This window comes from Pteronotus mesoamericanus, unplaced genomic scaffold (genome assembly GCF_021234165.1).
Source record: "Pteronotus mesoamericanus isolate MK-2021 breed Mesoamerican mustached bat unplaced genomic scaffold, CSHL_Meso_final scaffold_409, whole genome shotgun sequence".
NCBI lineage: Eukaryota > Metazoa > Chordata > Mammalia > Chiroptera > Mormoopidae > Pteronotus > Pteronotus mesoamericanus.
The window spans coordinates 699,950-714,191 of NW_026555316.1; the positions used below are offsets into that span (position 1 = coordinate 699,950).

At 62.5% G+C, this 14,242-nt stretch overlaps 1 protein-coding gene across 1 annotated transcript; it reads left to right on the plus strand.

The window, feature by feature from the left end:
- The first annotated feature begins 882 nt into the window (after positions 1 to 882).
- Positions 883 to 14,015, plus strand: IQCA1L (IQ motif containing with AAA domain 1 like). The gene is made up of 19 exons (XM_054593431.1): positions 883 to 893; positions 1,497 to 1,824; positions 2,706 to 2,825; positions 3,105 to 3,290; positions 5,262 to 5,333; positions 6,763 to 6,968; positions 7,425 to 7,509; positions 7,969 to 8,073; positions 8,231 to 8,306; positions 8,737 to 8,843; positions 9,621 to 9,704; positions 9,797 to 9,852; positions 10,607 to 10,689; positions 10,865 to 10,972; positions 11,587 to 11,786; positions 12,209 to 12,295; positions 12,538 to 12,715; positions 13,094 to 13,332; positions 13,905 to 14,015. Exons 1-19 carry the CDS (start codon positions 883 to 885, stop codon positions 14,013 to 14,015), a joined length of 2,442 nt encoding a protein of 813 aa, XP_054449406.1.
- The last annotated feature ends 227 nt before the right edge of the window (positions 14,016 to 14,242 follow it).

A 14,242-nucleotide genomic window follows, 5' to 3' on the forward strand; every position in this document is an offset into this window, starting at 1 on the left:
TCTCATATAAAGAGCCTCACATGGGGGTGCGAGAGGAGAGCTAACTATCCACGCTTGGGTCCCGCAGCTACAAGGGGGCAGGCCTTGCTCCGGCCCCTGAGCCCCACTGTCTCTGGCTCCCAGGGGGCTTCCCAGTGGGCTTCCCAGCTTGCTGCTCGAGGTGCCATTCCGAGACCAGTGGCGTTTGCCTGGCTGGGAGCTCATTAGGAATGCAGAATCTCAGGCCCGCCTCAGACCGTGGCGTCAGAACCCACATTTTGACAAGATCCTCGGGTAACTCACATGCACACTAACACCTGAGAACTCTTGTCTGGCTCCTCTTTGCTGTCGCTGCCCCTCGCCCCTTCCTTTTGCCCAGGACCATAGGTATGTATATAATCAAGTCCCTACTTAACATTGAGCCAAAGAGGTCACCGCCCGCTGAGCAGAGTCAGGAGATAATGTGCTGTATTTTCCGAAGAATGGTCCCCTGGGCCTCCAGGGCAGGCATGTAGCAGGGCAAACGGGGCTGGGTCTGCATTAAGGAGTATGCGGTTCCCCCAGCTGAGATGCGCAGCTGCAGCAATACTTTTAGGGCTCACATTCACCAGAGCCTTGCTGTTACTGGGTGACTTCCAACACGGCCCATTCTTTTATTTGATCCTCACAAGAAAAGCTGACCCCACATTCTGCCCTAACTTTCCCAGGCCTGCTATGAGGGAGCCGGCCCTCCCTTCATGGTGCTGCTTCCAGAACATCCTCTGTGATGGGTCCCCCATTGTCCCCCTCACAGCCTTAGAACATTGGGACAATGGGCTCTTTTGGGGGTGGAGTCAGAGTGGAACCACAGAGGTCCACTAGTCTGCGACCAGCTCAACAAGGACAGTGTGGGGAGGGGGCGCCATGTCTGAGGGGTGAGTGGGGGCTGGAGTGGAGCCCCCAGGGCTGGGGAAGCAAAGAGCCAGCTGCCTCCTGCTCACGGTCCTGCTGGGCTGGGGCCACGGGGCGGGGTCTGTGCTGGCTGGCCTGGCCCACAGACTGTCATACAGCAACCCCGGCTGCCCCAGCCTGCAGTCAGCTTTCGCTCCTCAGACGTTCTCTGGACTGTGAAGTCCAGAACCAGGGCTCTGCCCTGGGGAAGGGACCTTGCTCTGCACTCACCCCGCACCCCACCTGCCACCCATCATCTCAGACCACCCGGCGCTGCACCCTCACGCTGGATGGACTGCTGCCTGCTGACTCAGAGGGGCTTCTTCCCTGCAGGGAGCCCCTGAGAGCCGCGGCCATTCTTCTCTCCCATGGGAACCCCAACCTCACACCCCCAAGCCCCGGGCTACCCTCTCCTCCCCCTGAGGAGCTCTCACGACACCGAGCTCCACCTTAACCTCACACTTTCTGCAACCTGAGTCCACACTCCTCAAAAGGCTCAGCAGCATCCACGCCCCCCACCACCCACACCCACATTCCCACGCCTCTGATGTGCACAGCACCCCAGCGCACGCTGCCTCCTTCTCCAGAGCTTACCAACGCCTCTGGGACTCCTCCCACGTGACCCTGCAAGAGCTGCTGGACCAGGAGCAGCCCCTGCTCCAACCGGTGCCCAAACGGCAGCGGAAGTCCTTCCAGTACCGGCTCTCGGTGCTCTTCCTGTACTACCTGGGGCTGCTGCGCCAGTTCGACACCCTCTACGACCAGATGGTGCAGCCGCAGAAGCGCCGGCTGCTACGGCGCCTGCTGGACAGCGTGGCGGGCCGCGTCCTGGAGCTCAAGGAGGAGATGGTGCGCGCAGACCTGCGCGAATTCCACTGCCTGGACCACGTGCTGCAGGACTGCAAGCTCACTCCGGTGCGGTGGCAGCGCAGGGCCAGGCCCACGCCAGCGGAGGGTGGGGGTGGGGCTGGTCTTCACCTCCCTGGGAAGCCTGCGAGAGAGGGAGGGCACGCAGATGCATGGGGGATGCGACTGGGTCTCGCGAGAGGGGCTTCGGGGATGGGGTGCGTGTGGGGGTGGGGGTGCATGCAAGTAGATGTGGGATTGGCTGGAGGTCTCTCGTGGCTGGGAAGACTCATGAACTGCGGGGGAACAGCAAAGAGTCCTCTAAGAGGCTTGCTCCTCAAAGTGCGGTCCTGGGACCAACAGCATCAGTATTACCCAGGAGCCTGTTAGAAATGCGGAATCTCTGGCTGCACCCCAAACCTACTCATCTGCACCTGCATTTTAACAAGACCCTCAGGTGATCTGAATGCACCAGCAGGCTCCAGAGCACAGAGCTCCAGCGGCGGCCTCCCGCCATGGGCCCCAAGGGCGCGGCTCACTGCTCCGGCCGAGGCAGGGTCAGCTTCCCTGCCACCTGCATCAGACTCGGCTGTGGACTTGGAAAAACAAACAAACAAACAAACAAACAAACAAGCAAACAGATTCTCCACGCCCTGCCATTCTGATGTGGAGGTCTAGGGAAGGCCTGGGAGCCTGCATTTTAAGAGCTTCTCAGTCGATTCTGGTGCATGGCCAGCTTTGCAGCCACTGCCTGTTAACATCATCCTCTGGGATTCAACTCTGGCCACACGGTCGAGGCAGGGGAGAGAGGGAGGACACATTCTCACGGCGGGGCTCTAGCCTGGAAGAAAATGGTGCTGAGATCTGTATAAGCAGCCAAAATAGTAACGGATCAGCCGGACAGCCCGGTTCCTGATTCCCGACTCTCCGTCCCCCATCTTGCCCCAAAGGCAGACCTGGAGGTTCCAATCCCCAAATACTTCCGGCGGGAGCAGTCCACCACTCTGCACGAGCGAGCGCTCATGCTGGCAGAGATCCTGGGCAGGATACAGCCAGTGTCCCCTCTGGAGGCAAGTCAAGGGGACACCCCCCAGACCCCTCCCATAGCCCCTGCTCCTGGAACAGAGATGCCAGCCCACCCTGCACCCACCTGAGAGTGCTCTTTGGGTAACCTCTGGCCTCCTTCAAGGCTGCTCTTAAGTCCTTGTAACCTTCCACCACCAAGACAAAGGGGCAGCACTAGAGCACCCAGATGCTCAGGGAGGACCCCGCCCCCAGCTTGTCCTTGTGTCTGGTTTCCCAGCTGCTCACCTGAAAGCAAGCCTTTCCTCATTCTTGGCCCTGGCCAGCGCTTTCCAGAAATCTCCCGGGCTGACGCTATAACCCTGCTGCAAACAGCCGAGCGGGCCAGGCAAGGCCGGCTCCGAGCCGCCTTCGTTCGCGAGATTCAGAGAGAGGAGGAGCGGAATCGGAAGATGAGGGAGGGCGGGCGGCCCAAGTTCAGCCAGGACCAGGCAGCTATCACCATTCAGAAGGTAACGCGACAGCATCCAGAAAGAAGGACAAGGCAGTCACCTCCTCCAGGAAGCCCACCTGGCTTAGCAATTGATGACAGAGGTTGCAGGTGCCTGGATGCCGTGGCCACAAAACTAGATCCTAAATGAGGGACCTTTATAAGTCAACAATCATGTATCTTATTTGGTCATTATTTATTCTATTGCACATCTTTTTCCCCAAAAGGACTTGAAGTGGGATAGCATAAAAGCCCTAGAAACAAAAGGATCTTATAATTAGGGGAGAAGGATCAGAATTAGGTAGCAGGACAAAATGATCATTTCAGAAACTCTTCAGACTGTTAAAAACAAGTCACTAACAGGTACCCTGAGCCTCCTGGCGGCTGAGGCGAAGGGAAATGTGATGAAGAGAACATGATGTGATCCAGGCGTCCTCAACGTCTGGGCCGTCTGGAGTCACCCTCTCCTTTAACACGGGACTGACGTGCTCGTACCCCATCCTGCTCACTGCAGAGCCGCCACCCCGTCCCCCGCTGCCCCTGTGCCGTCTCACTGTTCTGGCGGCCATTCCACACCTCCCAGCCCCCGCTGTCCCCTCAGCATGTGGGCCCACCTGTCTCTCATGGCCCACGAGGCGGGGCGGCAGAGGCTACCAGCCTGACGATGCCGGAGGGGCCGCGGGACAATGTCACTGCAGAAAGGGGCCCCGGCCCAGAGTTCCGGCACTGCCACCCTCAAGGAGTGCTCGCCACTCTCGCGGCTGGGAATTCCCACAGCATTCGCTGTAAACGCCCCACTCCAGAGTTCCGGGTTCCGAGTCCTGCGCGGTCGCAGGAGTCCCTGGCCACCTTTCCTTCCCGGACGCAGGCCCAGGGTGACTGGCGTGGGGCTGGGCTTGTCTCTCCTCCTCCCTCAAGACCCGGGCCTCAAAATCCTCTGTCTGCCAGCCCAACAGAGGAAACTTAGAACCGCCTTCTACCAAAACCCAAAAGCAAACCAGTCAACCAACAGACATCCCCCCTGAGAACAGATATCCTTTACACGTGGGATAGCTTTTGATTATTGACCACTAAGCAGAGTGTCCCAGTCGGAGCCCCTGTGTTTGGGTGTCCAGCCCAATGTCCGGCCTCCCCACGGAGGAGGTGGCGGCCCTCGCCTGCAGGGCTCGGTAAAGCGAGACTTTTGAGAGAAGGGCCCAAAGATAGAGCCGTACCTCCCCTTGGGAGACAAATCAAGTCACTCTGGCCTTGTTGCCAGACATCAAAGCATGGAAATCCTACTTCCCCATCTTCAAGTTGTCCGGTACATACACTAATCAAAGGCCGCTGTTGGGGGTCTTGCCTCTGCTGGTCCCAGGAGCCGGGGCAGGAGCCGGCCCTGCTCCCTCTGCTGGGTGCCCCCCTCCACCTGCTGGCACCAGGCTGTCACAGGCCTTAGAGCAGCTGACGGTCTGGGCGACGGGTCGGGAAACCCCGCCCTGGTCTCAGCTCCGCAGTGACAGGCTCTGGGCCTGAGAGAGACCGTGTCCCGCCTCCAGCCTCAGTTTCCTTGTGTCGAAAATGTAGGAATTAATTCAGGGCACTCCAGAGTCCCCATGGCACTAACGGTTATGTGCCTGGGTGGAATCGAGTCTTTACTTCAAAGGCTATGGATATGCTGAGACTGGAGTGCTTCTTGGAGGAGGTGGCACTTTGGTCTGTGCCTCAAAAGATGCAGCAGGTTCAAGGCTGGGGATGAGGAGGGGGTTTCTGGGGGCCTGGGGGCCTGAGGGAACAAAGCCTTGGAGCTGGATGGCTTGGCTGCTCCCCTGCCCCGCCCTGCTCTGGGCCTTTCTGCTCAGGCGCCTCCCCAGCCTGCCCTCCACCTCCCACCCAAACCTCTGGTAGCCGACCTTCTGGAGAGAGTAGCTGCTGCTCCGCCCTGGGCTGAGCCCTGGAGCCGCAGTCCCGGAGACATGCAGTGTGGGGAGTGTCCGGGCCTGTGTCCCCTTAGGTGTGGAAGGGTTACCTGCAGAGGAAGCGCACTCAGCAGGACCGGCAAAGGGAGATGGAGTTCATCGGCATGGTGAGTCCTGCCCTGGCTGCGGTGGGGGCCGGGGGGGGGGCCCAGGGCTGGCCAGAGCAAGGCGCGCCTCCCCTCGGCTCACCGCCCTGTGCCCCCCACCAGAGTGTGGCCCATACAGCCCTCGCCGCCCACAGCACCCCTACTCAGGACTGGGCTGGGCGTGCCGGAAGGGCCCGGCCAGCGCTGGGGGACCCAAAGGGTCCTTCGGGGTTTGGCTGAGAAAAAGGGAAGGACAGGACAGCCCTGGTCAGGCCATGGCCCTGCCCACCTGCCCTCTCCTAGAGCCCCTAAAGGGATCTCAAATGTGGGCATGGGAGGAGGGATCATAGCACTGTGTATCCTGGACGCCATATCTGCGTGCCAGGCTGGAGGAGGGGCTGCTCGGCCAGGCCCAGCAGAGGTGCGAAAGCCCCCGCCCAGTGGGAGAACCACAGGGCCCATCTGAGATGGGGCACAGCACTCGCCCGGGAGCGTTTTTAGGGCCATGGGCTCCCCACTTGCTCTGGGGGCCCCAGACTTGCTTCTCCTCTGCACAGAAGGAGAAGGGCTAAGTGCGACTGCCACAAGGTAAGCGTGAGTGTGCACGTGGGTGCGTGCAGGGGGTGAGGGGGCAGACCCCGGCTGCGTGCGCAGGCCGTGAACAGGCCCTCCTCGCTGGATTGGCCTGGCCTCTGTTCTCCGATGCTTCCTTCCTCCAGCTGGTCACCCCGGGCGACGGGGCAAGGGATAGGGCCCCTGGGATGGGGCTTTGCGGTGGCCAGAGCCCACGGAGGCCTGGCTGATACAGGGGGCTAGGGGCCCCAGAGGGACGGGAGACTGGGCCGGGATGGCCCCTCCAGGAGGCTTGGGGGCTTCAGAGGAGAGAGGGGCCAGGGTTTGCTGCACAGGAATGGAGGTCCGAGACTTGTTGGGGGGCTGAGGAGCTGAGCCCCCAGGAGGCCCGGGGTCAGGCTTTGGTGGGGCGGGGGCAGGGGGGCATGGCGCGGCAGTGGGTGAGGAATGAGCCCGGCCGCCCGGGCCCATCAGCAGTGTGAGCTCAGCGTTTTCAGTAATTGTCTCTGCGCACAGTGATATTTAAAATACATTTGGGAGCCAATGAGGCGGGAAAGTGGCTGCGAGCGAGGCTGCCAAGGCGGGCGCTGGGCGGGGGTGCGGGTGGGGGCTGGGGCCGCCGGCTCGCAGGGGAGGGTGTGCTGAGAGAGCGGGCAGGGGGGCCCGCCCGGATGCATCTAGCAAACTCATTATCAGAGTAATTTACACAGACGAGTTTCGGCTCCAAACACAATTTCTCCCGATGCAGGCATGCCCGGCGTTCCGTGCGGGTGTGCATGCGAGGCACATGTGTTGGGGATGCGCGGGGGCAGGTGTGTGGGCCTGAGGCCGGGGCCCCCGCACTCTGAGTCCCTCGGCCCCCTCTCCACGTCCCCAGCTCCCATCGCCCAGCCCGGAGGAGCCCTTGGGTGTCCTGTCCCAGGCTGGTCGCGGGGAGGATGCCAGGAGGCTCCTCCAGCTGGAGAAGGAGGAGGAGCTCCAATCGGCCATGGTGAAGGTCCAGAGCTACCTCAGAGAGACCGAGGGGCCCGCCATGAAGGAGAGGATTCAGGAGCAAATCCGACAGTGGTTCATCGAGTGCCAGTCAGTGTCCCCAGCCTCAGCCGACTCAACCGCCAACCCCTGCCCCTCTTCGCCCCCGCCCAGCCCTGTCTTGTCCCCTGGTCTAGCCTGGGCCCTGTCTCCATGCACCCCCCTGCCACCCACATGTTGCTGGCACATGGGCTTAGACCTGGGGGCCCCAACCAGCAGGGCCATCTCCACACACGACTTCCTGTTTCCCCACAGGGAAGAGAAAATGCCAGAATAAAATGGGGAAAGTGTCAGGAACACCCCCTGAGTAACCTGTCCTTTCTATTCTGTGACTGTCTGTTCCTTCCTGCTCTCCCTCCGTCTTCCTGGTCCTTTATCTCTCCCCATGCTCCTCGCTACCGTCTCTTCATCTGTCTGCCCACCCTTCTACCCACCCCTCGCCCGCCCACCGGCCCTCCATTCCTCCGCCCACCTGCCCATCTCTCCCACCATCTTGTGTTTACTTAGCGCCCTTACTGGCCAATTCCCTGATTACCCAGATGAGTCTTCAGGTGGGTCCTACCTGATCTTCTCAGACAAGACTCCAGAACAGGTACCCTCGGTGGAAAAGGGGGGCAGGAGGCCCTCTGGGGCTGGTTGGTCTGAGGTTGCAGAGGGTACTGAGCATAAGCGGAGGGTGGCCCTGGGGGGCGGGGCGAGGGCCGCCTCAATGCAGGCTGAGGGGCCGGGGACATCTATACAGGGACGAAGGCTGCACGGGGCGAGGGGCCCCCCTGTCCGGAGAAGGCGCCCTTGGCCGCGGAGCGGGAATGTCTGCGGAGGCTACTGTAGCTCTGCCACCCGCGGGCCCAGAGAGAGCAGCCGCCCTGGTCAGAGCGCTTGGTCACCGGGGGCCCCTCCTCCTGGACCCCAGGGAAGTCTCCAGAGACTCAGCCATCTGGACCCACAAGTTCCCCAGGCCTCAGTCCACCCCAGCCCCAGGCCCTGGGTTCTCTTGCTCCTATAACACGCCCTTGGTCTTCTCCAAAACCTCTTTTATCCTTGGTCACAGGTGAAAATGGAACTGGAGATGCAGGTCCAGGAGAGCAAAAAAAAGGACCAAGACCAAAAAAAGGAAAGAGAGAAGAAAGGGGCAAAAGACAAGACCGGAAAAGGGGTGAGGCAAGCGCCTGGACGGGAGGACCGAGGGGGCCGGGAGCCGGGTCTCAGAGGACCGTCACCTGGTGGGAGGGCTGGGCTGGGTGAGAACTGGGGTCAGAGTTTGTGAAGGGTGAAGGTGAGGAGCTCAAGGTCAAAGGGTGTTTCTGTTCTAGGAAGCAGATGCAATGCTGAAAGTGTTGCCCTCCAAATCTATACCCCTGATCAGCGCTGGGCATGAGGAGTATAAAAGTAAGGGGCGCGGCGGCTGGGGAGCTGTGCGGGCCTGTGGGGCCTCGGAGTGACCCCTGGTCCTGGGCAAAGTGGACATGTGCCGTGCGGGCCAGGAGGTGGCGCACTGGGGGTGACAATGCCAAAGGGGGACGCAGGAAGGGGGCGTTACAGGTTTGGTCTGAATCCTGCGGTCACAGGCCTTCGGATCAGGCCTCTCTCTGTGGCCTGGGGAGGAGCAGTGTCTGGTAACAGGGTGAGGCTGGCGTCAGGCTCCTGGCCTGCGTGTGCGCAGGGGTATGAGAGACGGACAGAGGGACAGAGGGACACAGGGAGGCAGAGGCGGACCAGCCTCGGTCAGGCTCCTGGCCCGCGTGCGCGGGCGTGCGGGTGTGTGCGTGTGAGTACACCCGGGCTCTGACCCGCACCCCCTCCGTCTCCCTGCGCTCAGGTGTGTGGCAGAACCGGCATGACGGCAGGCTCCCCAAGCAGGATTTTGATTCCGAGGCCCTCCGGGTGGAGAAGAGGAAGGAAATGGAGCAGGAGATCCGGATCCAGGTGGGCGCGCTGGCTCGGGGCCTCCTTGCAGGGCCCTGCTCCCCACAGGGCCCCCAGCTGCTTCGGGCTCTGCCCCCTCTGTCCCCGCTCTCCTCGCGCCCACAGCCTGCTCATCCTGTGTAGCGTCCACTAGGCACTGCCTTCCTGCATGGCCCATCTCGGCCCGTCTCTGTCCCCACTGTCCTCTGCCTCCCCGGGCCCCTCTTTCTCCCCCCGGCCTGGAGGTGAGGGAATGGGGGTGCCTTGAGCCGGGGTCGCACCCACCATTATCCTCACCAACACTCAAAGAGCTCCTTCCATGTGCCCCCGGGAAGTTTGGTGGCGTGATCTTCCCAATGACCCCTGAGGTGAGCACCATGATTTTCCCAATGTGACTTGTGAAAAAATGAGACTGAGGCCATGCGACCCTTCGTGGCCACACGGCCACTAACGAGTGGGTCTGGGGCGTCAGCTGAAAGCCCGCCTACTCCCCCCGGGGGCTTCTCCCCACACGGATGCCAGGTGAGAGCAGGGCTCTTGCATGAGCAGAATATGGATTTGGACTGAATGGGGAAAGATGCAGGGACCAGGGCCAAGTGCCAAGGCCACAGATTCCGGAAGAACCAACACAGGAAGGTTGGTGGCCCCCTGCTGCCTCCACTGGGCTCATTGGACTCTGCTCTGAGGCTGCTGTCGCCCTCTCCACCCCGGCCTCCACCATCGCCTCTCCCGCCGGCCCTCCCGCTCCCCACCCCCACCCCGCCCCGGCAGCCCCTCCACGCGCTGCTCTCTCCGCAGGTGGATGAGCTGATGCGTCAAGAGCTGAAGAACCTGCGCCTGGCTGTGGACCGGGAGGTGGAGAGACACTTCAAGGCTCCAAAGGCAAGATGGGGGGCCTGACTGGGACAGGAGAGGGCACGTGGTAGGGGAGGCAAGGACACAGGGCAATTTCCTACGTGTTTGTTTCCAACTAGAATAAAGCTGGGAAGACAGGTGGGAAGAAGAAGGAGAAAGACCTGACCCCGGACAGGTAGCAGACCCTCCGCTCGACGGTGGGTGGTGGAGCGCGCGCGACGGCTGGTCCTGGTTCTCTTGCTATGTGACCTCGGGACAGTCCCTTAACCCCTCTGACTCCCTGTCCTGATTAACCAAGCACCTCTACTGCCAAACTCACAGGAGAGCTGTGACAATCACACAGAAGCATAAGAACATGCTTTGAAATGATGGCGCAGAGGAGGACAGTCGTGGAGTATCGTTCTAAACGCTCCTTCCAAACTCTGCCTTAAGCAGCTTTGTCCCCTCCAAAGCCACCTCCCCCTGGACATCCCACTCTGGGGCATCAAGGGACTTGTTAGTGGTCCCTTTCTACTCACTCCTCTAGAGAAAAGGGTCGTGAGCACATTGACATTAGCTACTTTAACAGCCCCCCCTCCCAGGCGCGTGCCTTAAATGTGGTTTCAAGGGAGAGGGTGATGGGTCACCCGAGCGACTTTGGGCCGGGAGCAGGCTGAGGGGCGGAGTGTCACAGAGGGGGCCGGTCCTTCCCACACCCCCTCCGCCCACAGAGCATGCCCTGTGGGTGGGCAGACGGCCTTCTGGGCCCGTGGGCTGGGGTCGCGGCTCCTGACACTGGCGGTCCAGTGGCACCGTTGATATTGACCGCAGGATGTGGGGCAGAGGGGGCCCCGCAGCCCCTCTCCTCCTGCCTGAGACAATACCCCACACTCAACTCTGTCTCCGTGTCCCTTCATCCTCGGGACCCCTGCTCTGCCACCCTCTGCCAGGTCTGTGTCCTCCCTGTTTGAAGAGCTCGTTGTCTGCGGCCTCCTTAAGAAGAGCAAGACAGTGGCCCTGAAGGACTTTGTCGGTGAGGCCCTCCCCTGCGCCTGCCCGTGGGCGGAGGAACGGTGCCCAGGGCCCCCCGCCTTGGCCGTGCTGGCGGCCGACCGTTGCCCTCTGAGGCAGACCTTCTCCCCAGGGGGCTCCCTTTCTTTGCCCTACCCAAGGGGCCGCCACTCACCAGGCGGCCACCTGTCCCCCAGGTGACTTCCTCTACCTTGGATCCACTCTGAGTTTGAGCAACAAGGTTCCCATGCCTTCCCTGTTTGACATTCGACAGAACGTGGCCTTGTACGGGGTCCTCAGGCTTGGTGAGAGGCCCCGGGGAGGGGAGCCGGGGGGGGGGAGGGGCGGAGCCTGGCCGAGGAGGCCACGTGCAGCCTGCGGCTCCAAAGGCCCGCGCCGGACCGGTGGTGGACTCCTCCTGCCGGCCCCCGCCCCTGCTGGAGGTCATGCCCAGCCTGGGCCACCCAGAGGTCATGCGGGCTCTCGGCCTGTCGAGGAGCCCACACTTCCAGCCCGTTACTTAATCGCCAGTGACGTCCCATCGCCTGCCCCATTCCCAGAAGACTGGAGTCTTTCGGAAGCGGTTGGTCCCACGCCCTTTAGTTGCACTTCTTCTCAGTGCAAGGGTGGGAACAGATGGCATGGGAAACAGAAGGGACATGGGAAGGGGCAGAGGGTTCCCTTCTGACACCCACGTGCAGTCATCGTGCTAAGTCGCTGGGAGTCCCCCAGGCTGCTGCTCTCGGCCAGCTTGTCTGGGGACTGACTGCTCAGGCCACGGCGGGCGGGCGGCAGTGCAGCCAGGACCGGAACCTCTCCCCGCCCAGCCCCGGACCTCCGGCCTCACCTGGCACAGTGACCCACCCGTGCGCCCGCCGACAGACCACCGCCTGCCTCTGGCCCCTGTTTCCCCTCTCAGGCTCCCCAGATATACACTCCATGGCCCCCCTCATCCGCTCCATCCTCCTGGTGGGCCCGTCCGGCATGGGGAAGAAGATGCTGGTCAATGCCGTGTGCACAGAAACCGGGGCCAACCTGTTCGACCTGTCACCTACCAACCTGCAGGAGAAATACCCGGGCAAGATCGGGGCGCAGATGATAGTGCATATCGTCTTTAAGGTTTGGTACTTCTAGTTCTCAGGCTGTGACAAAAGAGCAGGGCGGGCTTTGTGCTGGGGAGGTCACCCCTGTGCCCTGCCCGTGTGACTTCAGGAGCTGGCGAGGTCCTTACCAAGCCCTGCTAGGAGCTTGCGGACACCTGAAGCCCCGGTAATGGGGGAGGAGGGGGAAATGGAAGGAGAGGTGAGGCTTAAGATGAAGCTACCCCCACTCCCCGGGGAGGACAGGGGCTCAGCTCACACTGAGGTGCGATGTGTGCGGGAAGGGCCGGCAGGCGGGGCTGGCAGGGTGTGGGAATTGAAGCTGGAGCACCGAGGTCACCGTCGCCCCAGTCTGGCCCTGCCCCTGGGTGGGACCCGACGGGCAGGTGAGCCTTGCGCAGGGATAGCCAACGTCAGGTGTCCGCTCTCTGGCCCATCCAGGTGGCTCGGCTCCTACAGCCCTCGGTGATCTGGATTGGGAATGCCGAGAAGACTTTCTACAAGAAGGTCCCAAAGGAGGAGGAGGAGGTGAGGGGCCGTGGGCAGGCAGCCTGAGCCCTGGCAGGCTGCTGCAAGCGTCACCTGCTGTGTGGCCTTGGATCAGCCCCCTGTGCTCCTCCTGCCTTACTTCCTTATCCTTAAAGCAGGACTGACAGCTGCTCCGTCTGCCTCTCAGGGCCCCCGTGAGCATGGGTAGGCGCCCTGAGCCCTGAGGGGCCCGGAGGATAAGTCACCATGTCCCAAACCCCACCCCCCCCTCCCCAGAGCAGATGGACCCAAAGCGAATAAAGAAGGACCTCACCAAGGCCCTGCAACTGCTGGGGCCCGGAGACCGTGTGATGCTGATAGGGACCACCAGCCAGCCGCAGCTGGCCGAGATGAAGGGGCTGTGCCGGACCTACGAGCGGATTCTCTTCATGCCTCAGCCTGATTACGCTTCTCGCTACGGTGGGGCCTGGGGATGTGGAGACGGGCCAGGGGAGGGGTCCGGGGCCGCCCCTGCCAAAGCCTCCCCACCCTTCTTCCCATCCCCCACTTCTGCGCTGGGCAGCACCTCTGCAGCCAGGAGCTCTGGACGGGCTGGCGCTGCACAAGCTGCCCAGTGAGCGCCCTGGCCTGGTTGCCTGGATACAGACAGGCCACCAAGTCCTCATGTCTTGCTTCCTCGTGTTGAGAGGGGAGGGTGACCCCTTCCTTCCTGGGAGGAGAGGCTCGCTTTCCAGAAGCACATAGCTCGTTCCAGATGTAGGCGGGGGCGCCCGCTGCCTCCCCTGCCCTGGGTCCCCTCCCCCTGACCCCTGGTGTCACCCGCCCCCATGCCTGCAGTGCTCTGGAAGCATATGCTGGAAACCCAAGGGGTCCAGGTGACCCAGAGCCTGGACATCAGCACCCTGGCCAAGGTGTCCGATGGCTACACGCCCAGTCGCATCCTCCAAGCCATCCGATTGGTGCTCACCGAGCGGCGGATCCTGCAGTTGCCCAAGCGGCCCCTGATGGCCTCAGAGTTCTTGGCTCATCTGGCAAAGCTGGAGCCAGTGCACAGGGAGGAGGAGGAGTCCCTGAAGGTGAGACTAGGGCTGGTGGCGGCGGGGGGGCGGGGACAGAAGCCAGGGGCGAGTGTGGTGGGCCATCACCATCCGGCGAGCCGGCTCTCTAAAGGCCCAGGCGCACTGCACGCCTGGGCTCCTCTCTCTGCTCCCCCGCGGAGCTTGGCCTGGGAGGGGACAGAAGTCAGGGGACGTGTGGGCAGGACTGGCTCCCCTGGCTTCCTCGAGAGTGGGGCCCTGAATACCCTGCTTGTGGACGGGGAGCCCGTGGTTGGTTCTGGTACCAGCTGCCATTTGCTTCCCCACCTCTGAGTCAGCGGCCACCCCCAGGGCGGCAGGCTGGCAGAAGGAGCACAGCAGAGAGGGCCGCAGGGCGGGCGGAGAAGGGCTCGCCCCAGCAGGGGCTGGCACCCTGGCCTGGTGCAGCCGGCGGGGGCAGCAGCACCCACGGCTCCAGCAGGACGCAGGCTGGGAGGAGAGAAGGCTGCGGGGGACACAGGTAGAGATGGGAGGGGTGAGGTCAGGAGGGGGACCGAGGGCCGGCCGGTGTACTCCTCCTCCCCCTCCTCCCTCCTCCTCTCCCGACCCAGGACTGGTACTTCAGGACCCCGCTGAGCGTGAGCAGGATGAAACTGGAAAAGGACCAGGACGCCGAGGAGGCCAGGCTGGCGAAGGAGAAGAAAAAACCGAAGCGACTCTGAGACGGGGTGCCCGAGGGGAGCGGCGGCCCAGGCAGGGCCTCTCGGGCCGGGGACCGGAGCCGAGGCCAAGGCATAAACGCCCAGAGGGCTCGGGGACCGGCTCTCTTTGTCCATCTCTGTGCTGCTGCTCCCTGTTCTGAGTTGCCTGCCTCCACCTCACATCCAGCCGAGGCCCTCTGATCCCGGGTCCCTGTCCTCTGACTCCGGGTCCCTGTCCTCTGACCCCA

Coding starts and splice junctions, on each gene's coding strand:
- IQCA1L (XM_054593431.1), top strand. Junction 5,334..6,762: donor AGATGGAGTTCATCGGCATG/GTGAGTCCTGCC, acceptor CCACGTCCCCAG/CTCCCATCGCCCAGCCCGGA. Junction 8,074..8,230: donor AAGACAAGACCGGAAAAGGG/GTGAGGCAAGCG, acceptor TTTCTGTTCTAG/GAAGCAGATGCAATGCTGAA.